The sequence below is a fragment of the Typha angustifolia genome, chromosome 7 (genome assembly GCF_048772165.1).
Source record: "Typha angustifolia cultivar Huaian chromosome 7, ASM4877216v1, whole genome shotgun sequence".
NCBI classification, from domain to species: Eukaryota; Viridiplantae; Streptophyta; class Magnoliopsida; order Poales; family Typhaceae; genus Typha; species Typha angustifolia.
The window spans coordinates 14,682,492-14,709,837 of record NC_133245.1 but is presented as its reverse complement, the minus strand read 5'-3'; the positions used below and the strand labels follow the sequence as shown (position 1 = coordinate 14,709,837).

At 37.4% G+C, this 27,346-nt stretch overlaps 5 protein-coding genes across 8 annotated transcripts; 3 read left to right on the top strand and 2 right to left on the bottom strand.

Moving 5' to 3' along the window:
• The first annotated feature begins 184 nt into the window (after nucleotides 1-184).
• On the top strand, nucleotides 185-4,904 carry LOC140763698 (F-box/LRR-repeat protein At3g48880-like). Of its 2 annotated transcripts, none has more exons than XM_073101999.1 (3): nucleotides 185-351; nucleotides 2,967-3,346; nucleotides 4,049-4,904. In XM_073101999.1, exons 2-3 carry the CDS (start codon nucleotides 2,988-2,990, stop codon nucleotides 4,659-4,661), a joined length of 972 nt encoding a protein of 323 aa, XP_072958100.1. In that variant the 5' UTR covers nucleotides 185-351; nucleotides 2,967-2,987; the 3' UTR covers nucleotides 4,662-4,904. The 2 variants fall into 2 exon arrangements, with proteins under 2 accessions (XP_072958100.1, XP_072958101.1); XM_073102000.1 differs by having other exon boundaries at nucleotides 187-351; nucleotides 2,970-3,346.
• A 358-nt stretch (nucleotides 4,905-5,262) lies between these two features.
• LOC140762266 (membrane steroid-binding protein 1-like) lies at nucleotides 5,263-7,398 on the top strand. Its single transcript, XM_073099963.1, has 2 exons — nucleotides 5,263-5,726; nucleotides 6,856-7,398. The coding sequence occupies exons 1-2, from the start codon at nucleotides 5,404-5,406 to the stop codon at nucleotides 7,211-7,213; spliced, it is 681 nt and encodes a 226-aa protein (XP_072956064.1). The 5' UTR covers nucleotides 5,263-5,403; the 3' UTR covers nucleotides 7,214-7,398.
• A 254-nt stretch (nucleotides 7,399-7,652) lies between these two features.
• LOC140762265 (uncharacterized) lies at nucleotides 7,653-14,110 on the bottom strand. 2 transcript variants are annotated; one of them, XM_073099961.1, is made up of 8 exons: nucleotides 13,953-14,108; nucleotides 13,681-13,805; nucleotides 12,127-12,440; nucleotides 11,961-12,054; nucleotides 11,026-11,147; nucleotides 8,779-8,925; nucleotides 7,947-8,051; nucleotides 7,653-7,851 (listed from the first exon to the last, which is right to left on the bottom strand). In XM_073099961.1, the coding sequence occupies exons 3-8, from the start codon at nucleotides 12,436-12,438 to the stop codon at nucleotides 7,816-7,818; spliced, it is 816 nt and encodes a 271-aa protein (XP_072956062.1). In that variant the 5' UTR covers nucleotides 12,439-12,440; nucleotides 13,681-13,805; nucleotides 13,953-14,108; the 3' UTR covers nucleotides 7,653-7,815. The 2 variants fall into 2 exon arrangements, with proteins under 2 accessions (XP_072956062.1, XP_072956063.1); XM_073099962.1 differs by lacking the exon at nucleotides 13,681-13,805 and having other exon boundaries at nucleotides 13,953-14,110.
• A 540-nt stretch (nucleotides 14,111-14,650) lies between these two features.
• LOC140762417 (uncharacterized) lies at nucleotides 14,651-19,578 on the bottom strand. Of its 2 annotated transcripts, XM_073100206.1 has the most exons (10): nucleotides 19,419-19,578; nucleotides 18,919-19,024; nucleotides 18,187-18,325; nucleotides 17,396-17,504; nucleotides 17,173-17,309; nucleotides 16,601-16,737; nucleotides 15,877-15,983; nucleotides 15,603-15,730; nucleotides 15,369-15,433; nucleotides 14,651-15,235 (listed from the first exon to the last, which is right to left on the bottom strand). In XM_073100206.1, exons 1-9 carry the CDS (start codon nucleotides 19,461-19,463, stop codon nucleotides 15,379-15,381), a joined length of 963 nt encoding a protein of 320 aa, XP_072956307.1. In that variant the 5' UTR covers nucleotides 19,464-19,578; the 3' UTR covers nucleotides 14,651-15,235; nucleotides 15,369-15,378. The 2 variants fall into 2 exon arrangements, with proteins under 2 accessions (XP_072956307.1, XP_072956308.1); XM_073100207.1 differs by lacking the exons at nucleotides 14,651-15,235; nucleotides 15,369-15,433 and having other exon boundaries at nucleotides 15,634-15,771.
• A 625-nt stretch (nucleotides 19,579-20,203) lies between these two features.
• On the top strand, nucleotides 20,204-23,595 carry LOC140762415 (glutamyl-tRNA reductase 2-like). Its single transcript, XM_073100205.1, has 3 exons — nucleotides 20,204-20,629; nucleotides 21,830-22,071; nucleotides 22,221-23,595. The coding sequence occupies exons 1-3, from the start codon at nucleotides 20,395-20,397 to the stop codon at nucleotides 23,352-23,354; spliced, it is 1,611 nt and encodes a 536-aa protein (XP_072956306.1). The 5' UTR covers nucleotides 20,204-20,394; the 3' UTR covers nucleotides 23,355-23,595.
• The last annotated feature ends 3,751 nt before the right edge of the window (nucleotides 23,596-27,346 follow it).

Sequence of the window (27,346 nt, the reverse complement as noted above, 5' to 3'; positions counted from 1 at the left end):
GACAATATTCACTAATAATTTTTTACCAATTAATTAAATGTTTGAGGTCAAAACTAAGATCAGAGTTCGGATTCCAAGGGATTCATCTTCCCGGCCTCCCCGAATTCGTATGAAATCCTGCCGTCCATATCTCTAAACAACAGAATCTAGCGACTAACATGGGATTTAGGACGGTTTCAGAATAATTCGCAGATTTTGGGGTATTAAAGTTATTTAAAAAGAGAGAGAGAGAGAACTTTTCTGGGTTTTATCGTCCGGTTGAGAGCTGCAGGAAAGGAGCGGCCTTGCAGATCGAGGAGACGACGCAGAAGACACGAAGGCTTCTCCTTCGTGATCTTCTCATTATGCTTGGTAGATAATTTCGCATTCGCTAGTCGAGTTTGATGTCTTTTTCTTGAAAAGTTCTTGCCTTTTGTTACGAAAACCCTTCCTTTCTTTCGCCCTGTGATGGTTTCTTTTTCTTTGGATTTTCTAGAGGAATTAGTGGCCTTGAAAGAGGATCAGGCGGAAGGGGGTAGACAATCTTTCTTGGTTATTTCTGAGTGAAGTTTTTGTTACCCATGATTAGATCCTAGATTATGTTTACGTCATCTAATCTTTTTTCCTGAAAATTTTGCAAAATTGAAGCATTTCTATGAGGGAATAGAGGTTTTTCACTCAATCTAGGAAACATTGCTTGCGAAATTCTTTGTTTGTTAGTTCTTCTGATTGATAAGGCATGATGATCGGGGTCTTGGATTACAGCAATTTATTCGAAGGTGAACGAAAAAAGAAGTAGATTTATGTGTATACCTCCACGAGAAAATTTTGTACTTCAAATGATGCAGTCGGGATAGTTGATGCAGATAGTCAGATCAGTTGAAAGAGTTTAAGAATATATAGTAGAGGGATAAGCAAATACAAGCATTTGGATTAGGGGTATAGAATTATTCCTTCCTATGACAACTCGTCGGACCTCCTCAATTATTCTTCCTTTACTTCCAGCTGATTATCTCAATAAGTTTACTTTTGATTTTCTGTTAATCATTCAAGATATCTTGATAATTCTAATATTTGTAAATTATCCTTTTGCTTTATAATCCATTATCAACTTATTACTCATGGACTGGATCGACCAAGAAGGATCCATGTAACCACCATAAACAATTGAACCTATTGACTTATTTCTGTTTTGTCTACCAATCACTGAAGTAAATTTTGACGCCGAATGGATTGACGATGAAACACACTTATATTCCATACTTTCCATTTAACACACTTTGATCAACAGATTTAAAGTCTTTGTTATGTTTTTATATATATATTTGTTTGTTTCCGTACCTAGATATAGGTTTATCTCAATGTGAAATTAATCTCCTTTGCAACTCCTGTTTCTCTTTAACTGCCCCTTACCATTTTTGGAATAAGAAGATAAAATTTAAGCATTCCAACAATATCTGAAGGCTTTCTATATTAATTATATCATCTTTCATTGCCCTTTAAATAATCAATTCTTTTGACATTGAATGTTGTTGACCTATACCTGATCCACCGTAAGCAATTATAAAGGCAGATTTAAGCAGCTTGTGCTTGACAGGAAGAGGGAACATAAGCTTCTTATTATTCCTTGCAGGATAGAGCTTTAGAAAGTTTCTCGCTCTAGATTTTTTCATATTATTAGGTCTAATAACTATTAAGTCTATGTCAGTGTATGTTGTTGCCTAAGCAAGTTAATTACAACTTATAAGTTCCATAAGCCCCAAGACTTTGCTTTAATTGCCTATAGTTCAGTTGCATGTCGCATTAGTATAGATGATGTAATTTGAACAAATGACCACATGCGTCTTGATTGATTGATTAACATTATTGCATGATATTTGTAGAGCCCTAGGGCAGAGCCACATTCATCTAGGGAGGGCCATGGCTCCCATAAAATTCCAAAAGATAGAAAAAAGTATACAATTTTACAATTTGGCCCCTTAATATATGCAATTTGTCCTCCTCTTAAATCCCTTGTTAACTCTATGTGGCCCCTACGCATCCCATGTCTAATCGTATTAGACTATTATTGGTGAGCTTTGCAAATTCTAGAGAATATAAAAAATGAAACATGGCAAATTTAAATAATGTTTTGAATAGGTTACCTATTAATTTATAACTTCTAGAATTTCTCAAATCTAATTCCTCCCCCTTCTATCCTATTCTTTATCTTATTGATTTTGCTCCTTTAATCTCAGTACTTATGTATAAGCATCCTCTCTCTCATATTAATATATCATCCTATTTATATTATCTAATATTTGAGCATCTAATTTGATTGCAACAGTAAATGATTCAGTATATCATTATGTTATCTTAATTTTTTATTAGTGAGGCATGTATTTTTGTTCACTTGCATGTAGTGAAGCTATCATACAATGATTCCGAAGTATGAGGATTTGTCATGGACAATTATAAATCATTATTATTAATTAATTTTCTTATAGCCTGTTTTTATGCATTCATTTTTTGTTCTTAGAGTTTGCATTCTATCTATTCATGTTTGGGGCCCCGCTATTGAAAAATTCAAGCACTTCCATTAGTAGAACCTTTTGTCGTTAGCCTGTTGGTTATAGCTTTAAACATTGATATGGCCTTTAATTGATGATAACTATAGCTATTTCTTTCTTTATATAATTATATTTGTTTTTTTTTCCTTACTAGCTACTGTTATTTATTTTTCTTCTTACGTATTCTACTGATTTTTACTAGTGTCTACTTTGGCCTTGGTCTTCTGTGTTGGCAGTACTGGTTATACTTGTACTCCTTTTCTGTTGGAGTAGCTAATTATTTCTGTGACGTTGGCAATTTGAGAAATATCGGATGTAAACGTCAGTTTCACGGAATGCCATCTAGCATTATGTTGGTTGTCTTTGCAATATATATCTGTTTCAAATGCTAATGTTGTATCTCTAAGAATTTATGATGCATTGCTTTGCCTTCTGCAGCAGTCATCTGAATTGGAAAGGATGGAAGACAATAAATCTATCGTAAGGCGGTGGGAGGACATGGGAACGGATGTCCTAGTAAAAATTCTCAAAGACTTAAACATGGTTGAGCTGGCTTCAGTTTCTCAAGTTTGTCGTCAGTGGCGATTGGCTTGCTCCAACCCATTTCTATGGAGGACTCTTGATCTAGGGCTTCTGAGGTCCAATTTTATTCAAACCCCAGATGTGCCACCATATATTTATGTAGATGATAGGTCAGACAGGAGGCTGACACAAATATTGAAGGTTGCAATGGCTCTAAGCTGTGGAAGTGTGACTTGCATGATATTCCACTTTAATTTGTATATGAAAGATGAACATCTCAATTACATTGCTGAAAGGTAATAATCCTTGACTTCCAGATCTGTTTTCTTTCCTTACCTCCGGCTCCGGATATTTTGCTTGTGTTTCACAAATATATACGGAGGACACTCCAGATGGCTTCGTGATCAAGTTTAACAAGGCACACTTTCTTGCCACTAGCTTGGTTTTTTTCTTTACCCTTTATTACGCACATAATAGAAATTCAGGTACTGCTTAATACGTGCATGATGATCTCTCATGCTTCTCATCTAGTTGTACCAGAAATGTTATGAGCCATATGCTCGGAAAAAAGAAAAACCTTTTGTGTATCTGTTAGGACCTGGAAATTTAGCAAATTTGTTTATCCTCTGTGCTTGAATTTTGTGATGTAAGTGAGAATACTTTTCTAGGGCTATTCATGGTTGAATTAGAAGCCAAGTGCTTAATTATAGGTGCTTGTAGTCTTAACACGAAGCAACTTTTTATTTATTTATCATTCCTTAGAATGCATATCCATACTACTGGGAATGTTTAGTCAGTTTCTGCTGTTGTAGAAAATTTTAACGGAGTGCTGGAGACACAAAGAATTGCTGCAGTTTTGTTTCAGAAGACTTGGTTTTTACTGTTCAAATAAGTCAGCTCTTTTTTCCTTTTAGTTATCATTTGACCTTGCATTTCATCTGGTATCAGGATGGGTTTGTTGTTTGACTGACTCGTCATTTATATTCTCCGCGGCACAGGTCTCCTCACCTCAAGCGACTAGTTATGCCAGGTTGGAACCGCATAACCAAAAATGGAATGTCCCGAGCTATCAGAAGATGGGAAGAGCTGGAGTCCATGACAATGCCAACTATTGCTCATCCACCGTATATTATGGACGAAATAAGCAGGAGCTGTAAAAATTTCTCTCAACTCAAGATTATGGGTACCTTTGATGTGAACTTCGCATCAGCAATTGCGACCAGCCTTCCAAAGCTGAAGGTATTGAGCCTCCGGTGCTCTAGGATTACTAAGGAAGCTCTGCTTCTACTCTTGAACTGCATGGATAATCTCGAGGTGCTAAATATTTCCCATTGTCTGTTGCTCGAAAGCCTCCCAAATCCGCGGCTGAAAAAGATCATCAGAGAACTAGATCGAACCATTCTTGAGAAGGCTTCACGGTTTCGTGAATTCTTCCATTGTCAGAGGAGCTCATGCGTTGCATGTCAGAGGATGGATGCGGACGAAGGTCTGATGAGATGGTATCGGTATGAGGATTGGTTCTGGCGTCAGGATGAAGTGAGCTCTCTTGATCTGGGAGATCATGGCAAGTTATTTGACTCCGACTGCGAAAAGTTAGCTACTCAGATCTAGTTAGCCCTCGAAATGTTCATATTATTTCAGTTACAAATGTGTAGAGTTTTGATCCTAGTCATCTTTTTGACAGCATGACTTGATAGCTGTCTGGTTGTAGTTTGGAAACCTAATCGAAAAGCATCAAGGGTGGGGGGGATATTTTGTTGGTTCTATTTGGAAGTGCTTCATCCCCATCAATAAATAAATAACAGTTGTAATTCGATCTTTGGAGCAATAAATAAAAAGAGTAGAAATTATATCATCTAAAAGATGATTTTAGGTGCAGTTAGAAACACAATTTATTTATTCAATTGCCACCTTTCTAGCTCTGCATCTTTTACATTTCAGCCCTTCAAGGTTGCGGATTCGCGGCGGCTGCGGACTTTCTCATTTTGCTCCCCTCAGCGCTGTCGTAAATAACTAATAAGCAAGTAGTAGCATGGCTTCTTCGCGTCCCTCCTCTACTACGTCCATACAAAATTGGGATACCAACAACAACTAACGAGAGGATAATATGTGATTCATGGTAATATTGAACACATAGCAAATCTTAGTCATAATAATATTTTAGAATACGTAATTTATACTCGCGAGATATGAGCGAAGCCTACAAGGAAATTAGAGTGCACTTAAATGCAACGACCCTTCACCTAACCCCGCGGCCTTCCTATCCCTACTGCCTCTTCTTCTTCTTCCCATCGTCTCCGAAGAAATACTATAACTAAGGAGAGAGAGAGAGAGAGAGAGATAGAGAGAGAGGATGGTTGCGGTTGGGGAGTTATGGGTGGCTCTGAAGGAAGCGATCGTCGCCTACACGGGGCTGTCGCCGGCGGCGTTCTTCACTGTGGTAGCGGTGGCCGCCGCTTTCTACCACGTGGTATCAGGGTTCCTCGCGCCGCCGGCGCCGCCGTTACCGCCGGCGAGGGAGAGGGACGCGGATCTCGATGGCGTCGAGCCCCTCCCGCCGCCGGTCCAGGTCGGGGAGATCACGGACGAGGAGCTCAAGGCTTATGACGGCTCCGATCCCAAGAAGCCCCTCCTGATGGCCATCAAGGGCCAGATCTATGACGTCACCCAAAGCAGGTCTCTCTTTTTGGTTGCTTATTTCGATTCTGCTACTTTAATTTGTTCACGATTATCTTCGTTTTTCAAGAAAAAAAAAATTATCGGTGAATTTTAGGTTCTATTTGAAATATCTCTGATCTTTTAGTTCAAGATAGGGTATGTGGTCTTTACCACTTGTGCGGTTCAAGCTTTATATCTTCCGTTTGTTTCATGTCCCTTTCCTTTTAGCCTGACCTTGATATTGGCTATAAATTTGCTAAATTTGCAAGAACATAAGCTAATTCTCTTCTTTAAATAAGTGTTTCTCGTGATCAAACCAATTATATTTTATGATGATTCTTTGCCGCTGTATCGCTGAACTTATCCTTGTGCTCTTCAGCGAGGTTAAATTAACCCTGTTATGAGATTTCCCATAGAGAATGGCAAGATGATGGATGGAAATTAAAAAGCAATTAATTTGTTTAGTTTGTTCCTCCGCCACTTTGACTATCAAGAGTAAAAGGTCCACCAGACAATTGCATTCTGGGAGAATACTGTCTACTGATCTTTAAGTCAGAGACCTTTAGGAGATGAGTGTTTGGCATTTGGTGTTATACATAATTATGGCCATTTTTTTTCCATATCTTGTTATTTTTCCTATCAAATATTAATGCTTTTTGACCTCTAAATGAAAGCAGTTGCCAGCCTGGGTATTGTAACACTTCGTATAATTCTAGGTGTTGCTTCTACAACTCCAAATAAGAAATCAACACAAGTAAACATCTTAGATCATTTCCTTTTCTTTTTTTCCTCACCAAAGGTTGAGAAATTGTATTTTGAGGCACTCAATTTGATCGAGTTGATGTCAAGATGCTTTGCATGAGCCTGATTTGGTATTTGGAAAGACTATATTATGATATCTATAAACAAAAAACTGATTTTTATACCACACTTGAGGTGGATACATAATTCTTTTTTCAAATACATAAGGCTAAACGGCCCCTTAAGTCTTTCTGCATATGCCTTCTGTTAAAGGTTGCCGTTCTTGATGCTGTTGAGAAATGGGCTTGATTTTAAGTGCGGTATTTGCTACTCCTGAAGAATTATATTGTTCTTAGTTTCTTCCATGATGGTGTTATTATTGTTGAAAATTTGCCCCATCTTCCAGGATGTTTTACGGACCGGGTGGCCCTTATGCACTTTTCGCTGGTAAAGATGCAAGTAGAGCATTGGCCAAAATGTCCTTTGAACCACAAGATTTGAACGGTGATATTTCTGGCCTTGGACCCTTTGAGATCGAGGCGTTGCAGGATTGGGAATACAAATTCATGAGCAAGTATGTGAAGGTTGGAACTATCAAGAAAGTCTCACCGGTCACAGAGGAGAATGCTTCGGAAAAAGCAGGCCATGCGATGAAACCAGCAGAGGATGTGCAACGAGACCTCGTTCAGGAAGCAAGTCATGATGCAGCAACAAGGGAAGCAGAAGCGAAGGAAGTTGGGGCAGATGAAGGCTCGAAAGAGTAGGTTGTGATCACCACTCACGTTCAGAAATTAACCTGAAACTTTAGTAGTATAATAGCTGAGTGGTCTATCTTGATTACAAACTGGAATTTCTATAGATGACAAGGTCAGGAGTTCGCTCTTGTAAGAACATCATTGGATTGACTTCCCTGCCAAAGTATATCCGTAATAAGTTCTGCTGCATGAAACTTTTATAGTTTTATTTTTTTGGTTACATCTTCTCAAATTCCTTCAGAATAATATGACACAAGTATATAAGGAAGCAGCGCAAACCGATTGAAGGAAGTGTTGGTGAATTCTGAGTTCCCAAGGAATATTAGGTTCATTGCCTTCACAGTTCAAATAGCAGTACTATAGTATAGAAGCTGTAAGATGAGTATACTTTTCTATCTCTGCATTAATATATACTCCAAGACTTTTTCCACAAGCAAACTTCCAAAAATGGTTTCATATCCACATGCAATATAATTATCTTCCTCTTACAATCACTGTTACATACAAGCATAAAGTAAACAGAGCTTTGGAATCCCCATGTTCATACATTGTGTGAGCGAGCAAAGAACAACAACAGGGGAGTACCATCTCAGCAGTCTTCAGGCAAATGCTTATGAATGTGATCCTACCACAAGAGATTCAAGTTTCTGCTCACAGAGTGCCAAACCAGAGAAATTATTGGATGAGTCCTAAAAGGAATAACAGAAAATAACAGTCACAAATTACAAGATGAAGTTCGCACCTTCACTGATTGGGAAACTTCTTCAAGTTTGTGCAGTACGATGTCACCAGGAATTATACCACCAGTATCAAGCAGAACGTGCCTTGAGCTTGAGGAAGCTCTAGCCTGCAAGTGGAATTCAACATCTTACTAAACTCCTACGTTTTTCCACTTCTCATTCTTGTAGTAACCACCTCTTTATTTTGAAAAGTTAGATGGACAGGCCGTTTAACAGTAGAAGTCACAGCAATGAACATGCAAACAAGCACTCATGCACATCCTCATACTAACAAGGTGGTAAAGCATATGAGATGTTTATGAAGATGGTGATGTTGCCGCATCAATGATGTCACACTCCTCTTTAGAGACTGCCCAGGAATCAAGTTATCCATGTACATGATGCAATAGTTAAATTTAAAATCTGACCTTGAATTGATAATTTTGAAGGAAAGAACTAATTCCTAGAAAATCTAAAACCACTATTCTTTGCCTCCTCACAGTTGTTATGCGTCGAAATTATCTGGCACAACTTACCTACAGAAGGGCATAGGGGAAGAACCATGAGAAGGAATCTATTTCTTAGCAACCGGAGAATGACATTAATGGAAGCTTGAGAATTATTGTTCTCACTGGGCATCCTATTGATATGGATGAAAAGTTACTCCTTGAATTAATGAATGTGTAGGGGACGCAGGATGATTGTATCATATTAATAATTATTCTGAACAATGATGCTTAGCAGTCATTCATAAGCTGTAAGTGCAGTGAGAAAGTTGAATAGAAATTCAATATACTCTTGAAACATAAGCTTGAGCCTAGATAGAAGGAAAACGTTGGCAGGACAGAAATATACCTTCCCTCTAGGAGATTGCAATCTACCCAATGATGGAATCTCAGTCAGAGGTTTCATAGTTGATGTAGAAAGTCCTTCACCAGATAAACTAGCAGGCCTCAAACTTCTGACTTCTCTGATATTCTTCGCGGCTTCCGTGATGATAACCTTCAAGAAGTGCAACACATATTACTTGCAAACAAGACGAGAATATATTATTTCAGTGACCTTAAAGTCCAAAAGCGAAAAAGGTGTCCTAATGCATCAGGCTCCATCCAATTTAGAGAGTGGGGAAGACAATGTCAAAACCAAAACACACACAGAGAAAACTGGAAAACACAAGATGAATATTTTTGGTGAATTTTCTGGCCCTCAATACAAGAGCTCTCCCTTCACTATATAAACTGTCTACTATAGTTACAACAATCTAGTCTCTAGCAAGGTTTAAAAAATCAGGATCGGTCTTTCGGAAAAACGATATGTATTGACCGAATCAGTTGTACCGGCCATATCAATCATTTGAATCGGATCAAATTTTTTTAATTACATAAATTCTAAATATTATTTAAAAATAAAGAATTTTTTTTAAAAATTTAGAAAAAAATAAAATAAAGAAAATAAAGAAAGAAAAATTATGATGCAGTGAAAACTGAAAAGAATGAGAGATTAGAATGAGCAAGTGGAAGAAAACCAAACAAAAGAAAGAAAAATTATGATGCAGTGAATAAGACGAAAAAGAAGAAAAGAGAAGAAAATGAGATAGAAAGTGGAAGAAAAAAAAACTAGAGAGAAATAAAGAAATAAAATTAAAAAATTATATACCGAAGTTTGCCGGAGTTAAATCTACATCGCCGAAGTTCACTAGAGCTAGATCTCTCCATAAGAAAAACAATGGTTATATCACAAGGAGATAAAAAGAGAAAGAAAGAGTGAAAGAGAGTAAGAAGGAGTGAAAAAGAGAAAGAGAAAGAGAGTTCAGATCGGACCTAAATCGGGATCGGCCGATCTTACGAACCATAGATTCTAGATCCCCCAATTTAGGAGTTAGTTATAACAAAATAAATAATATTTTCACTAAATATGGTATGTTGGTATGTACAAAGGATTTTGATATATTTGGAAAGATTTTGGGTTTGTGGACTGATCAACACTTTGCTGGGCTCTAGACAAAGTGATGATTGAACAAAACATGGATCATCTTGTATGTATAAGGATTTAACTAAAGGCCATGGAAATTAATGACATGACAATTGGAATTAAATATCTAATCCAAGATGAGAAGTAATTGACCAAAACTTGGACATGACATACTAAAAGAAAGCAAACTAAGTATCATAATGAAACATGAGCAAAAAAAGCTCCTTGGTAGGGACATGTCATTTTTGATTTTCTAGTTATAATGTTAGCTAGCTTCAACCATCCTTGAGATAAGAGCCTAAGACAGATTAGAATGTACAACTGTTTCGAACTAGATCTGAATCGATTCAAACATAATAAAATTATGAAAATTTAGATGTAGTAGCCTCATGAGTTAAGATTCTAATGACTCTAGTTTTACCTAAATCAAGGATCTAGATGAAAAGATATAAATAAAATCGTGGAGTAAGATCAGAATGAGATAGAATGATAAATATCCGACATTGCGACGTTCGTCAGAGGGTGGCGAATGGTTAACGGTGGTGATGGACAATCGTATAGTAGGATGGCTGCTGGAGGAAGATGATGGTTAGGGTTTGAAAGATTTGAAAGTTCTACGGCTATGATCTATTCGTAGAAAGGTAAAGACGATTTAATGGCTATAATAAAATGATAAATACGATAATAAGAAAATAACTAAACTCAATTAATTCTAAATGCATGAATGCTTTGATATATAAACTAAGAAGCCCAGCTCCTCTATATATAGAGATCGGATACAATGAGTCTTACTCAAACTAGCCCTAAAAGCTTATACGGCTCGAACTAGGACTTATCTTAGAGGCTCATATGACTTAATTGAATTTGTCTTAGTAGCTTACATAAGCATGAATTAATTAAAAAATAAATAGGCTTGATACATCGAGCCCAATGTCCTCATGATGCAATCTGATTTGACCCAGTTTTGCATCAACAACATCAACAGAACCTTCTTTGGCCTTGTATTACCCTCCCAAAATCATAAGTATATTATGTGTATACCAAAAGCAGGGCCACTTTAGTTGTAGACTTACTGCAATAAGTTGCTTCCATAAAGAAGCTTCCACTGAACTGTAAAAGGTTTGGAGTTACCTTCCTTAAAAGTTCTGGATTGGACACTCCTTGAAACTGTAGTTCATCCACTGGAGCAGCTTTTCCACGAGCTATAGTTTCAATCCTGAAAGTATGTAATCCATATATAGATTGTAGCCAACCTGTTATCGCCAAAGCATTATCCCTCAATGGAGGGTTTTAAAGTCATTCATCTACTTGTACTGATAACCTCACAAGATAAAAAGAAAAGAGCCCATGATTCATAATCTTGTTGACATAACAAGATAAGAGGTTTTACAACAGCAAAACATGTTAAACATTATGCTTTACACAAATAAAAAAAGTAGGAAGACATTTTAGTAAGAGCAGTATCCCTGTCCGAAGATTTTCTTATTCATCAAAAGGTGTATCTCTTTTCTTTTTTCTGAAACACATTGAAAGTTCTTTTTCTGGATGACATCTCTCTTCCAACATGATGTCAACCTTTTATTTTGGTGAAATTCCATACCGTAGACCTCTATCTGCCATCTACAATCATGATTGATCAAGTAGTTCCCTTTTTGCTCTTTTCTTAGGCAACCTCTTCTCTCATTGAGCAATAACTATCACCATTCACCACTCATAACTGGTTTCTCATCGTATATGTAATAAGCGTTTTATTGCAGCTAGTTACATTTACTATTTTCTTTTGGCCTCTCCACATGTGCATCTGTAAACCAAAATATCTCCCTAGTTGAGCATTCGAGGACTTTGTCATAAAACAGATAACATACAGATAATGGTTGGCATCTGAGAAGGTTGGCAGTTCTCTGGAAAATCCAATAGCTTATGAAAATAGAATAGCATTAATCTAAACAAATACTTTTTAGAACAATAAGAGAAAGGTTTACCTATTGATTAAACTCAAATAAGACAGATGCAGCATGGGACAGAAAACTCGAAAATGAATACTACTTGATCTTTCCCTCTTGTACCTTGTTCTATTATGATATCAATCACCAGATGAAGAGGTACTTGCTTCTCAATACTTACGGGCCCAAGGAAGGGCAAAAAGGAAGGTCTTGTAGCCTATAAAATATTGAGTGACTTCATTATGTATATAGCAATAATACACTAAGAAAGAGGAAAATCAATAACTACCTTATAAACTATTTTCTTTTGTGTGACATACAGTGTGCTTGAAGAAATCTCCTTCTGCAGCACATATCTTCTGAATGGGAGATACAAAAGCATAAGGAGACCAACTCCCCAAGCTAAAACAAGCAATAGCGATACCAGAACCCATATTGTTGTGTCATATTGTGCATGGCTTTTTTCAAGCTCCTCAAAAGAGGCTCTGTATAACACCTTTACAGAAAGTTCTTCATCATCAGTCTCTGATACAGGATCTGCTAGCAAAAGCTCATCTGAATCGCTTTTCTCATGCAAACTCATAACATGACCACTCAACATTCCTATCAGTTCAAAAAAGAGATAAGGTAACCACAGAGGCTTGCATACATAATATATGAGAAGCTGTGATACATGCTCTATATTTTGATATTTCTCAATCTTTTTCTTGTACAATTCATGGAAGCAACATAAGAGAGCAAAATGATGTATGAGATTTAAAACGCTAAGTATATTGGAAATACATAACATTTTTGGAAAGTGGTAGAATGTGAAAAAGGAACTGTTTTGGTATGATCTAGCCACTTATATAATAAATTAGATTTAATGAAAAACATACAAAGTCCATTTTCCATTTGAACTTTTATATTGACATCTAGATGATTATCTGTGTAGCCTTGACAACCTTAGATGTTTCTAAGCTACTGGCAGAATATATTCAAACTAAAGCATGGGCCACATTGATCATAAGTTTATATTATTTGTTTTGTCTTCACAATTATATTAATGTATGCTTAATAAGCTGTGATCACTAGGATTGATGGCATAATTGGGAGAAAAGAACACAAGGATAGTCTGAAAGATCAATAACTTCAACAAATAAGTCCAAAGATCAAATTCGAAGTGGAGAAACTAAAGAACAACAGTTGAATATTTACAAATTCAAGAATCCCTACTTTTTACTCTCACCCTATAACTTCTTTTTATCTCAAAGGGATTAAAAAAAAAAAGAGATGTTCCCTACCCATTCAAGAGCTCTTCGTAGAAAAGATAGCATCACCTAAACAACACTTCTTAATACTTGTTATTAATTTCAGAATTCAAATCAATTTAAAATTAGTTAATAGGCTGAATAAATTTAGGGGGTTACAAGTGTTTAGAGATATCCAAGAGTCTCTAAAACACTTATATATACCCCAGTTTGCCTGTGAAAAAAAAGCAACAACATTAAAAAAATTTAATTTGCCTCCCTTAGTTTTTCTCTTTTCCACTATATATCAGTTTGATAGGATGAAAGCGATTCTTACATAGAAGTGTCGAAGGAGTGTGCAAACCAGAGACGCATTGATAAAATTTTGAATTGTACATTGAAGAAAAGATAGACAAGTAACCTTATATAGAGGGTAGAGGGCCTCATTATTTTTTAAAATAGTTGGGCTTCTGCTTGCTTCACATGGAGAGTTACTAACCTTTTATTTTATTTATACTAAATAACATCTATCTTATTTTTCTAAGCACGAAAACTAGATTTACTCAGTTGCATAGATATTATATGCTAAATTCAGAAATAAAAACTAGCAATACCTTCATATAATTCTCCGAAATTCTTCAGTAACCCTTATTCTAAGCTCAAATCCTTTATCCCATGTTTCTCTCCAATAAATTCATGCAAGTGCAACGAAACAAAAACTTGCATAAAAATCAAATGCCTGCACGAAGAACAAGGACGGGAAAGAAGGAGACGATCAACGTAAGGGGCTACTCTAACATTCGCTTGCGTAAAATCGAATCTAACAGTCTACAACAACGAAACTCGACTTTCCTAATTTGAGAACGAACGTGATCGGAATAATTACCTGGAACCAAATTAAAATCCTAGCCGAATCGATAGAAGTGATAGAAGAGGAAGGAGAAGCAGAGGGATTGAAGGAGAGGAATTCTTATTTTGCCGCTTCTCCCAACTCGCGCGATCGTCGAAAGAACTCCATGCCCTCTGATTCGGTTGAAAAGAGAAGATGTTAAAGTATAAAAGTCAGCTAACAGTCATTCGGGCTTTCAAATGGGCGGATTTGGGCTTCGGCCTTCGGGTCTCGTTTTTGAATACATTCAAATTTCTCTCTAATTCTTTTTTTTTTCTAAAATAAAAGTAAAACAATTTTTTCAATGGAAAAATCAAACGAATAATCAACGAAAAAGGAGTATTTCAAATGTTTTTTCATAGTTACAAAGAGTTAATATTAATAACAAATATGGGCAACAAATTTAAAAAAAGCCCAGGTGTAATTTTCTCTAAGAAACAGAAGAAAAGTGGCAATCTTTTAAGAGTCCAAGTGTAAAAATCTATCGGGCTTTCTAGTTTTGATTCGTTCACTATATCTTTTCTCCTTTTATATGAGAGTGACACTTCATGTCGTCAAAATATCATAGTTAGTTATTTTCACGGAGCACTTGGCAACACTTTTAAAATTGACACCACTATAAACTTCCAGTCTTTCACCATGTTCTTATTTTTTCCCCCAAATTTTTAACAACCAAATTACCAAACACAGAGAAAAACAGATAAAGTGAGTTTCTTTATTTCGCAGATAAAAAAGGGAATCTCTTCACGCTGTCGTCGAATGGATCACAATTAGATCAGTGAGGAGAACAAAGGAAAGAAGCATCATAGGCTATGCATGAAGTCAACTTTGTCATGAACATGTTTGAATTGCAAATATTGCGAAACATAAGAAGGTGTTGCACCGTAGCAATTAATTACTCAGCTGAGACTTTGCAGTCACGTCTGGTTGATTTTGATGAGTCTCTGCTCCCAAAGAACAAGAAAACAAAATTTTAGCCCTGGCTTACATGGATCAGTACTTTGTTCCTAGACTTCATAGTTACATCCATGCACCATTGCAATATTCCAATATACTGTCTGAATTTCCATAGCATATATTAGGACCTTTTCGTTTATCTTCCCCTGTTCCCCCTCATTCACTACGAGGGCCTGACTAATCTAGCAGGTGAACAGCCAAGCCACCTGATTTTGATAGCAGTTGTTCAGGGACCAAAGCAAACAGGTTGAATCGTTAACCACCTTTCCTGTGACCAACTTTTGCTCCATAGGGGCACTTTCAATAAATCCATGCATAAAATCCTGTAATAAAATAATGAGTGATTTAAGAAACTGTGATCTGGAACTGAAAGATCATGTTCCTGGACATTTGATGCTAAGAGAAATAGAAGTCACATATTACGAGAAAGAAAAAAACTTAGGCAAAGGAAAGTACCTGATTTCACTCATTGCCTATTTACGGTAACAAAATTACAGTACTCCTCTTCCCCATATAACTTCCTGAAAAAAAGATTAAAGATGTTGAGCTTTCAGAAGGTAATAAACTACAAAGTAAACTGAGTCCAAAATATGTGAGCAAGGAAAAAAAAGTTTCACGGTGAAATGAAGAATAAGAGTTAATTTTGAGAAATTTCAGGAAAATAAACCAAGAGAAATAGGAGATGCTTACGCTAAGTCTGCTGCAGTCTCAGATTTAATAACAGCCTTCCCTTCAGGAAGTTCAAGGCAAGAGTAGTGCATTATCATTTCTTTTAAAGTTTGCTTTGTGCTTTTCATATCATTGTCCCACAAAATGCTCTGTTCAACAGACTATGTTGATTAAACACTAAACTCATTCACTGAAAATCAGGATACAAAATTCCATTTATAGAGGATCAGCACAAAATGAGAAATCTTTGAACAAAAGGTAGTTTTGAACAACTGAAAAGGATACAGTTGAATACCTTTCTTACATACTCTCTCTTCACATCCTCCCAAGGTGATTTGCCTTTGGCACAGAAAATTGAAGCATTCCATAGAGCACCTCTAGCAGCCATTACCGAAGAGGCACCTGCATGATTATGGGTGCAGAAGTCAAATGGAATACCAAATCTTTAGATCACAATAGAATGGTGGTAGTAGTAAATGACACCTATTGTGCATTCATATGTGCAATATGTCAAGTTGATTTTCTAGGTGAAATACTGGCTATAAACTTTCTACTACATTTCAAAAGACAAGTTATCAGGTCCTTATATGTATTAGCAGGTATGTAACAATAAATAACTCAGCTTGAGCGATATTGTGGTCAATCACTCAAAAGTAATATGTGAGCACCTCACTTCTTCCTTTCCCCTCACCTTAACCTACCAAACCCATGCTCATTTTCCTACCTCTCTTCTTTCTTTGTACCATTTTTCTCTTCTTTGGTAAAGGACCATTCCTTATCACCATTTTATATGGCAGCCTGACCATGATTGAACTAAGACCCTCAGCCCATCAGTTAAATTGGTCACAGACTCACAGCATACCATCTGACAAGGTTAGAATAGCAGTTTGCACACAAGCATTGCAAACATAAGAACTTTCGTCCTTTCTTGTTACCTCTTTTTAGCCTATCTATATTCTCTTCCTCAAAAAAGAAAATTTAATAAATGAAAGAGAGGAGCAATAATCAAATTTAGATACCTGTTATATCTTTGATCCTTTTAAAATCCTCATACTCAAAGACATCTCCATTAGCTATAACAGGAATAGATAATGCTGCAACAACATCAGCAATTTCATTCCATTTTGCAGGATCTCTTGGCCTGTCTTTGACCCTTCTGCATTCATTAAAGACAGAACATTGAGGTTAACTACCAAAAAGCGTAATTATTAGAAGCAGAAAAAATTGGGAAATTAACAGTTGCTATTTGATGCAGGTAGAAGAAGAAGAAGAAGAAAATACCACATAGGATGCCTGAACTCATTGTTGTCCAATGCATATTAAAATAGTTTAAGTTAGTGGCATCTATTGCTTTCAGATATAGCAGGAATAAAGTTGTCAGTTTCCAAGCTATATAAAGGATGTAATGAGTAAAGACCCGCCAAAGAACTAAGACTGCTTAATCCAACTAAAGTAAAAAAAGTTTAATATGATTGCTTATTGAAGTTGACAATTGTTTCTTTCTCTAGCAAACAGTATCTTGATTACCATCTTAGTATTTGGGTACCAAGTTATATAATTTCAAAATGAATGGTATGAAACTGGCATATACCTTCCATGAACTGCTAGAGCAGAAACACCAGTCTTTTCAATCCGTCGTGCTAATTCAACTGTGTCCTGAGATGAATTAAGAAGACGGATTTTGCATGTTACTGCTGTGTCCAAGTTTCTTCTTAGTGTAGTCAAAATCTACAAGAAAGAGAAGATAAAACATTGTCATCAAGCAAAGTAAAGGTCCATGGAGCCCTTAAGTAACATCTGATGATATGAAGTACATCATGAATAAGATCTGGTTTAGAGAGTAATGCAGCACCCATTCCTCCACTGAGAGAGAATGACTTTGGGCAACCCATATTAATATCTATAGCAGCTACATCTTTGCACCTGAAAGAGGAGAACCAAAAATAGTAAGAACGATACAAATAATCAACTCAAATAGCCAAATCACAGATGAGAACATCATTATGTATAAAGAAAGACTGCGAAAAAACCGCTAGATAGGAAAAAATGGTTAGAAAGGGATAAGCAAGATTCGGATGGTTTGAAAAATAATTATGACTTAACGAAATAGAGAAGAGAAGTTCCGCAAAAGTCAGCTGTGGACAGAACAACATGAGATGCCTCATTGAATAACACAACCTCATCGTAGGATTGCGGCTTTGAATATGGAGCAATGCACATGGATTGGCAACAGTGTAATGTAATGCCTTGTACTAACATGATGAAAGGCTACTCTGCAGATTAATGATTATGAACCAAAATATAGTAATTAGTAAGAGAACGCATATTGCATAATGAGGTGTTGCGTGGTTATTTGCAAATAGAAATCAGCAAAAATGGAGGATACAAGTTATGGCTATAATGAGGTGGTCTTTTGCCATTCCCTCATAAAGTGATGATATGTGCACACAAAAAAAAAGATGACAAATAAAAATAAACAATTAAGAAAATTATAGCATACATTTTTTAAGTTGAAGTGAAAAGTTGCAATCTATAGTAAATATAATGACTGACCAACTATGATTGCAACAAAAAAAAAGACTTCTTCTAATCGATTAATACTTACACTAGCTGAGCAGCTCTAAGAGCCCTCACAGCATCTGATGTACCCATCTGGAATACAACTCTATTCCTTTCCTCGCAGCAGGTTCTGAAAACAACACTGTCGGTTCCTCTCTCCACAAAATCAGTTGTCCCAAGAAACCCTGATTGGCACGGAATTTGTCAAGATTTTCAGTAAAATGAAATGAGCATTATTTGGTATCTTGTTAAAAGTGCTCAGGTATGTAGCAAGACCAACAATTTACACATCATTGCCAAAAAAAATATGAATCTAAAGAAAAATATTTTCTAGACAACAACAAAAGTATTTTATCATAGAATTTCTTGGTCCATTTTGAAAACGAAACAAAGAAACCTATAAAACTATATAATTATTCTATTATAGAGTTGATATGCAAAAGTCCATATAACAACTTGTAAAGAAAATACGACATTTCCATTTCTTTTGGAGCTACTAAATCAAGTCATAAGGTAACACAAGGTAATACTTCACATCCAATATTGGATGAGAATGAAGAAGGGAGATACAAGGTAAAATGGAACCCTGCTAACTGAGAGAAGTACAAATAGTAAAACAGAAACATGACAGTCAAAGAACAAACCCATAAATCAAACTGCCCTGCAAGAGAATAGCCTATCAATATGTTAAGCAAGATAAATAACATCATATGCTTATGGTTACATAATAAAAATTTTGACCATCAAAACCACTATCAAATAATATTTATTATCTTACCATTTATGCGGCGTTCGCATTTCAAAAATTTATGATCTATTATTTCCTCCCCATATGTTATATCAGCACCATATTCTGCAGCCAGCAACCTAAATGGCAGAGTACCCTACAGCAGAACTTCAGAAATTTAGGAAGCAAAATTATGCAATCAAGGAATGAAACAAAATGGGAATATTTTTCTTAAATTCAGTCAAATAATACAGACAAACTACAGAAAAAAAAAAAGTGTCCTAGAAGCAACTGAAAGCACTTTGGATTCTTGTTAACTGTATATCTATATTTCAAAGTATACATCATATGTCCAAATTTTGGCTCAAGTACCCTTCAATATTCCTACGTAACTAAGTCCATAAGATTAGTGACTCAAAAGTTTGGAAAATTTAGGTGGATTAACGAACGCACACTGACCTAGAAGCAACCCAAAGTAGATCACGAAGCATAATAGAGAGAGGTGAGAGAGAGAGAGAGAGAGAAAGGAAGAAGAAATCCAATCAACTGACCACTCGAACCATGGGGGCGAGGACGAGCTTGTTCTCGTACTCCATCTTTTCTTTCCTCTTCTTTCCTCTTCTTCCTCCAAGCCCCGCTTCTGCCGTCAAACTCGAGCCCCGCGGATCTTGGGGGGTGGCTCCGAGTGGAATTTTACCGCTAACGCGCACGTGCTACGCACGTGATAGACACATAGTCGGCAAGCTTAGGAAAAGAGCAGCCGAAATCCAAACCAACGCCGGGTTCATATTCTTCAAATTGCTTACCGAGATGGTGAAGTTAAATTAAGCATGCGTTATTAATTATTATAGGCTACTACTAAAATTTCGCCTTCCAATTTCGCCACCAAATTAGCATACGGAAAGGTGAAGGCGAATCCGACTGATTAGTAGTTGATGTAGTGGTGTTGGTGTGCAGACGTGCAGTATAAAAGTAGACCTGCATCTCAGAGCTCTAAACTTTGTCAGAACTCTAATTTGGCAGATTGACGCAATTTGCTGCATTGGAGTGTGGTCGGCATACCGACACGCGATTGTCAATGGAAGCATATAAAGGGAATTGCAGGAATTTGGAAGATAAGATTTTGGGAGTGTGGATAACGTGTGGAAGAGCGACCAACCAATCGCAGCGGCAGCCGGCAGCCGACCGAGTCCGACGAGCCGCACCCCTCCTAATTTTTCCACTTCGTAACCCAATTGCGCACCCACCGAACCCCAACAACAACAAAGACCACAGCGAATGTGGGACCCACACGCCCATAGACCTATTCCTAGTCCTCTTTTCCAACCCCCTCTCTCTCCTCTGACCGAGAGGCCACCTTCGTACCAAATACCATTACTAGTGGGGGGGAGAGAGAGAGAGAGCGCGCTAATTGAAGGCTTCTTCCTCTCTCTCTTTCTCACCTAATTATATCTTGGGTCAAATCCGAGGAAGAACAGGCAGAGGAAGGAAGAATTAAGATTTGGGTTTTGATCTATTGGTGATCTGATGGCGGCCGTGAATGGTCTCGTCACCGCCTTTGCTCGGGTAAAGGTCGTGCCTTTCGCTCGGAAGAGCTCTTTCGGGATTAGGAACGGTAACGTAGTTCCTTCCTACGGTAATAGCCGGAGAGTAGGTCCTCGGAGGAGCGTCCGGTGCGAGGCGGGGGTGGATGTGGAGGTGAAGGCGGTGGCCAGGGCGTCGAGCGTCAACGCCCTGGAGCAGTTCAAGATCTCCGCTGATCGTAAGTTTTCGCCGAAATTTAGCTTTGATATCGGAATTTGATAGCCTGTCTCTAATGGTGCATTGAGTCTTTTGTCAATTTCGTGGTCTAGGTGAATGGTGGGAAAAAAATGGGATTCTTTTTTCTTTCGGTTTCTGTTATTGGTGATCAAACATCCAAATTCAGTACATTTGCTAAATAGTTGGTTATGTTGGGATTGACTAACATAGTTTGTTGATATGATTTGGTCGTCACATAACGAGTTCTCAGGAAAAGAGAACATCAACACGGGTTTTAACAATGAAAACAGGCAAATAGTTGTCAGCTAGACATAGACACAGATGATTACTTGATTTCCTACCACATTCTTTTTATGGGCAAACACGTTCGCAATTTATATATGTTTTGAGCTCCCATAATTTCATGTAAAAGAATTGCAAGCTGTATGGAAGACAAAGATCCTTGCTTCTATGGCAAAGAGAAAACTGAGGCAATCTTTAAACTGAATTCCTTGTCGCCAACTTGATATTGCGCTTGTCTGATGTTTGTGCAGGACTTCCTGCCTGAGAAATTGGATAGAGTTGTGTATCTTCCTGATTGGAGTTTATGCTAATGCATACTACCGAAATTCTGTATAATTTTTTTTTGTTGTTGTACAGAATATAGAAAATAGACTAGAGTGTGGGACAAAGATATGTCCTTTCACCTACGCATTTCTCTTCGTCTTGAAGCATATAGATAAACAAAAGACTATGTGATCATTTGTGTCATCTCACTATTGTTTCTAAAGTAGGAAACTGATTATCCCAAGTGATAATTTAGTCAGCACAGATTTATGCCTTCTTATTGATTAGCTTTCACTTCAATTCCCTGGTTTGCCTTTGACCCTCTACCATGCACTGCCCATTTAACTTATTAGATAAACTTGAAAAGTTAAAAATTATTTCCTCAATTCTAAATGGATACTTGTTGGGAATATAGTATGCACACAACACACACACACACACACAGATTTGTCTGTATGGTGGATTTGGCAGTTAATAAAGTCTGAGCTTTGTTAAATCTGCTTTTCTCTGCTTGAAAGTCTAACCACAACATTCCTTAGTTTGTGATGTCTATTTTTGTTAAAGAGTGTTTGAGTTCTGCATTCATGTTACCGGTTCCTGGTATGCTCTTAACTATGAAGCACGATATATGATACTTTAATACATGTCCTATCAGGATACATGAAGGAAAGGATCAGTATAGCTGTTATAGGCCTTAGTGTCCATACAGCACCAGTGGAGATGCGTGAAAAGCTTGCTATACCGGAGGCACAATGGCCTCGTGCTATTGCGGAGCTTTGCAGTTTGAATCATATAGAAGAAGCTGCTGTTCTTAGTACATGCAATAGAATGGAAATATATGTGGTGGCTCTTTCTTGGAATCGAGGAATCAGAGAAGTTATAGATTGGATGTCAAAGGTATTTATTGCTACCTTGATGTGTTTCCTATACCCATTCATCTTTTCTATAATCATTTTTAGCAAAATTGTGATGCAAGCAAGTTACTATACATGACCTTCTGGAGTACTCTGTCAGTTGACGTTCATTCTTTCACAATATTTGTGCAGGCAAGTGGAATTCCTGTTTCCGAGCTCCGCCAACATCTCTTCATGCTACGTGACAGTGACGCTACACGTCATTTGTTTGAAGTATCTGCAGGGCTCGACTCTTTGGTCCTGGGAGAAGGACAGATCCTTGCGCAAGTTAAACAAGTTGTTAGAATCGGGCAAGGTAGTGGAGTCTTGGGGAAGAACATAGACAGAATGTTTAAGGATGCAATCACTGCTGGAAAGCGGGTTCGCAGTGAGACTAACATATCGTCCGGTGCAGTCTCTGTCAGCTCAGCAGCAGTTGAGTTAGCTCTGATGAAGCTTCCGAAGTCCCAATGTCTTTCTGCTAGAATGCTGTTGATTGGAGCTGGCAAGATGGGGAAACTTGTGATCAAACATCTGGCTGCAAAAGGATGCAAAAGGATTGAGGTTGTAAACAGGTCGAAGGAGAGGGTTGATGCTATTCGTGAAGAAGTGAAAGATATTGAAATAATCTACAGACCTCTCACTGAGATGCTTGCATCTGCTGCTGAAGCCGATGTGGTTTTCACTAGCACAGCATCTGAGATGCCATTATTTCTGAAAGAGCATGTTGAGGTTCTTCCTCCTGTAAGTGAGGCTGTTGGGGGTGTAAGGCTTTTCATTGATATTTCTGTTCCAAGGAATGTAGGGTCCTGCGTATCAGGTCTTGAATATGCACGAGTATATAATGTTGATGACCTGAAGGAGGTTGTGGAAGCCAACAAGGAAGACCGACTGAGGAAAGCAATGGAAGCGCAAGCAATCATCACTCAAGAATTAAAACGATTTGAGGCATGGAGGGATTCGCTGGAGACAGTTCCTACCATCAAGAAATTAAGGTCCTACGCCGATAGAATTAAGGCTTCAGAGCTTGAAAGATGTTTGCAAAAGATTGGTGATGAGGCACTGACAAAGAAAATGAGAAAAGCCATTGAGGAGCTTAGTAGCAGCATAGTAAACAAGCTTCTTCACGGCCCTCTGCAGCACTTGAGATGTGATGGCAGTGATGGCCGGACGCTTGATGAGACTCTTGAAAATATGCATGCTCTTAACAGGATGTTCAGCCTTGACACTGAAAAAGCCATAATGGAACAGAAGATCAAGGCTAAGGTGGAGAAAAATCAAGCTTAAGCTTATAGAAGAACATGGATGATCGACCTCTACATCATCATTAGTGTTACATTTGTACCTATACATCTCCCAAATTCTTTCTCGGTGAAGTTTTCACTCTACTTCTCCTGATTTCCTTTTTCTAAGGCTTCGATTAGAAACCAGCCTCAGCCTCTCACCGAGCTCTTTAATTCTATTGAGAAATATTACCATTCGTGTGGAACTCTCTTCTATAGATTATAGAGGCCTTATTAACTTCCCACAGGTATCTTATTGCGGCTGGCATTATATGAGGTCCATCTAGTTTTTTTCAGAATCTTGTGAAAGATATAAGGTGAATCCTGTCAGCTAATTTAACACCAACATTGGCATTATTTGTATCTCTTCTGGAATTCTTGTACTCATTCTTGTTAACATTTACTTCTGATGAGGTTACTTCATAACTGGAGATCTGATTGGTTCATTGTTATGTTACTTTTCTCCTTTCTGCCCTTTATATGTTATATTTCTTTCTTGTGATAAAGATGGAGCTAACTCTTGCTAACTATGCGTGCATGCATAACATCTATGCCCCCCTAGATCTAACAGTTGGCCTAAATATTCTCTATTATATAGTTCCAGAACATACAACCTACCACAATTTTCCATCACTTATTTTTTTTCAGCAAGCCAGTTGGCCTGTCAATTATGCAATTGTTTAGCAACTCGTGATTATTCTCGAACTATGCATTCAATCAGGTATCTTCTAAGATATCAGAGTGGTTTCCAACTCTCCATGTTCTTTGTTATCTTCAGCATAGGTTCTAAATCAATATTAACCTACAATGACATATATACTAGTGCAGAAGCCTTGAATATGCTGCCCATTTTTCAGAACAGCAACTTACATGACTTCTTACATTAGAAACCTCATCTTGTGAAATTTATCTCATTATTATCAACCTTCATGTACCTTCAGCCGCACAGTCTTTTATCGTATGCCGTTGTGCTTCAGGTATCTTGGTCCTGGTTCTTTGTGATCTGTGTTCAATGCTACACGATACTGTTGATAAATGATGATCTTGACTGCTCTTCTGATTCTGGTATCAAGAGTTTGTTGGCAATTCTCTGTTGGCGAGTCTGCTATTGCCCACGAATGCTTATAAATCCTACTATAAGTCCAGAAGCGACTTCTGCAGCTCCTACTCTTAAATTTAAAAGTTCACATCCTCATGCTTAACTCTATGAAATCTTATCTTCCTGAAGAACTTTAGACTAGTATTTTTCTTGCCCCATTTTGTTAACGGCGGTGTTTATAGAATCTAGGAAGTATTCATTTTGCACCCTGTCATATTCGTTTATTGCAGCTCAATCATCAGGGTTGTGGAATCTTTGGTGTAGCTGTAGAAGATTGCAGGATGGCAGCTACATTAAACTTCTTGATGATTGTACACGGTAATGTCACATCGCATTAACCCTTGCAACTTCATATCAAATGAATGCTAATAAAGGTGGGCAGCTTGGCAATCGACATTGCAATTAAGCCCTTTTTAATGGAATAGTGATCGCTGGATCAGTAATAGTATTCTAAAGTAAGCCCATTTTTTTATATACACAGTTGGGATTAATGGCCCGTTAGAAACAAATGCTCTTTGACTTTCTTAATTCTGTAACAATCTAATGGTTGATAAAAAGGATCCGACAAAAAATAATATATACATCACATTATAATCAACCCAAAGAAAGGGTTATTTTTTAATAATACCATACAGGAAGAAAATTAATTTACTCTCATAAACTTTATCTTGTATAATCTCTTAAACTTTTTTAACTTTTTTCTGTGCTGCAGTTATTATATTTTCATCCAATATGCACTTTTTATCTTTAAACCTTTTTCTACCCTTAATTTTCTTTCCAAATGTAAGTTTAATTTTGTGGCTAATGTAAGCAACCTTTGGAAAATAGCTAGAGTATCTCATGCTTGAAGAGATCATATCATCTATTTTAAAGCAGCAGTTGTTGCCAAGCCAATCAAACTACTTTTTTAAAAAAAATTTAAAAAAATTATTTGAAGTCTAATCTTAGATAGAGCCCACCATTCCCGGCAGCCCATTTAAGTCCAATCCCTTAAATCTATATTTAAAACATTGCTAATTGTGAGCTCTGCAACCACCAATTAGATTGGCATAGATAACAGATTCCATTCTTAACATCTCTTTTTTAGTCCTATTACATGAATCATTCTGTTCAAATGAAAGACTGCTGAGTTAGTATCAGTATCCTAAAAACACATCAAAGGTGAATCTATCAATCACTTCCATCAATCAAAATGGTCATAGTGGTCAATTTTAATCAGCCCAAGGCAATCATAACCTTCATAAGTATGCAATGATGGTCAAGGGTAGTAAATATAGTAGTACCCTAAAGTTAAACTTTAAATTTTTTTTCTCCAGATTAACGGCTGCTTGTATGACAGACGTCAGAATCAGGACCTGGACAAGATTAAAATGGTCAACGCATCCCCCTAGATAGAGCTAAATGGGACATAGAGGATCTCCAACCCCCACTATATTTTGGTCAATACCAAATGGATTGGAGTGGTCAAAACTCAAATTCACACACTATGTTATCATTGGAATAACACAAGACAAGGGAAGACATCTTGGTAACATTGGTTAAAAGAAGGAAGGAGATGGCCCCATATTAATAGGCCTCCCCACCGGCCTACTCTCCAGCTAAGTTCCATCCAACCTTCTCTTCTTAAAGCCTCCACCTTTCTCTTGGATCTTATTTCACACATCATAACCATGAGAATCCAAAAGTTTCAAGTCCCACCCTTGCTCATCGTCTTCATCTTGGCACTGCTACTAGTTGCAGAGCTTGCTAGCTTCAGCCATGGCAGGAGAATTATCATGAGCAGAGATGGGGCCAGGAGGAGTAGCGAGTACTCAGCTCCGACGACGATGGGTCACTTCCCGAGGATGATACCTTCGACGAAGCGCGGCGAGGATGATTCCGGTCCTATCTATGGAGTTTCCAATAGATTGGTGCCTCAGGGTCCAAATCCACTGCACAACTGAGGAGGTTAAGAGAACAAAGTTTTGTTGCAGTTTATACTTATAGTTTGAGAGGTATACTACGTTTAGAAAAGCAATGTGATTGTAGATTTGTGTGGTAAAGTTTTCATTGATATGTGGAGCTGGGTAAAATTTAGACTAATACTAACTGGGTTATGTGTTAGCCTTCTTGCTTCTTTTTCCACTAGAACAAGAGAGAGGATTAAGGAAGAGTTTATCCATTGTTTTGTATGAATAGAATAAGAGATGTAGGACAAATAGGATTTCTGGTAGATAGTTTCAAGTAGCTCAGGCTGCTGACTGGATCTTTTGTTCCTTTGTTTGGATACATCCATTATCTCAAGGATATTTTATTCCAGTATAGTTTGATTAGATGGGACGTGGTGGAAACCTAGTTTGGCCCCTACTATCTTATACAAAACAATACGAAAGCCATAGAAAGATATTATTATCTTTCATATTCTGTCTAAATTTTCTCCAAGTAAAAGCTAAAAAGCATACTTATCCTTGGGAGCCAATCAAGCCATGAATTTAATTTCTGTTTGCATTTCTAGATCCAGATAAATGTAAATTGAGTTATACTTAGATCCTGATCACACGTTGCAAACATACTTTAGTCTGAAAGGAACAGTAGTTGAAGCACAAACCACAAGCAACTGAGCTTCTCGATCATCTTCATTTGCATCTAGCTACTTCCCCCATTCTAAGAGGAATCATGTCATGTGCCATGAAATGAACATGTTCTTTTCACTCTTTAATGGCGAAAGCAACTAGACTGCAGATCCCCCGGATTAGACGAGCAAATCTTCAACAGATCGAGGCAATCTAGCCTATTTGTTGTTTGACAACGAACTCAATGGCGTCCTGTCTCATTTACATGTACTGTTCCGAAAAAATTCACCAGCATGAAGAAAGTAACTGATATATTACTTGCTGATAGCATAATGAGAAACGATA

Excerpts from the sequence above, each read along its gene's own strand:
- LOC140763698 (XM_073101999.1), top strand. The coding sequence starts at position 2,988 with ATGGAAGACAATAAATCTATCGTAAGGCGGTGGGAGGACATGGGAACG. Across the intron at positions 3,347-4,048 it reads CTCAATTACATTGCTGAAAG|GTCTCCTCACCTCAAGCGAC; the intron begins GTAATAATCCTT and ends TCCGCGGCACAG.
- LOC140762266 (XM_073099963.1), top strand. The coding sequence starts at position 5,404 with ATGGTTGCGGTTGGGGAGTTATGGGTGGCTCTGAAGGAAGCGATCGTC. Across the intron at positions 5,727-6,855 it reads TATGACGTCACCCAAAGCAG|GATGTTTTACGGACCGGGTG; the intron begins GTCTCTCTTTTT and ends CCCATCTTCCAG.
- LOC140762265 (XM_073099962.1), bottom strand. The coding sequence starts at position 12,438 with ATGTTGAGTGGTCATGTTATGAGTTTGCATGAGAAAAGCGATTCAGAT. Across the intron at positions 8,926-11,025 it reads ATCCAGAACTTTTAAGGAAG|GTTATCATCACGGAAGCCGC; the intron begins GTAACTCCAAAC and ends CACTTCTTGAAG. Across the intron at positions 8,052-8,778 it reads TGCAATCTCCTAGAGGGAAG|GCTAGAGCTTCCTCAAGCTC; the intron begins GTATATTTCTGT and ends TTCCACTTGCAG.
- LOC140762417 (XM_073100206.1), bottom strand. The coding sequence starts at position 19,463 with ATGGAGTACGAGAACAAGCTCGTCCTCGCCCCCATGGTTCGAGTG. Across the intron at positions 18,326-18,918 it reads ATGCGAACGCCGCATAAATG|GGTTTCTTGGGACAACTGAT; the intron begins GTAAGATAATAA and ends CGTGCCAATCAG. Across the intron at positions 15,731-15,876 it reads AGAGAGAGTATGTAAGAAAG|AGCATTTTGTGGGACAATGA; the intron begins GTATTCAACTGT and ends TCTGTTGAACAG.
- LOC140762415 (XM_073100205.1), top strand. The coding sequence starts at position 20,395 with ATGGCGGCCGTGAATGGTCTCGTCACCGCCTTTGCTCGGGTAAAGGTC. Across the intron at positions 20,630-21,829 it reads GTTCAAGATCTCCGCTGATC|GATACATGAAGGAAAGGATC; the intron begins GTAAGTTTTCGC and ends ATGTCCTATCAG. Across the intron at positions 22,072-22,220 it reads TTATAGATTGGATGTCAAAG|GCAAGTGGAATTCCTGTTTC; the intron begins GTATTTATTGCT and ends ATATTTGTGCAG.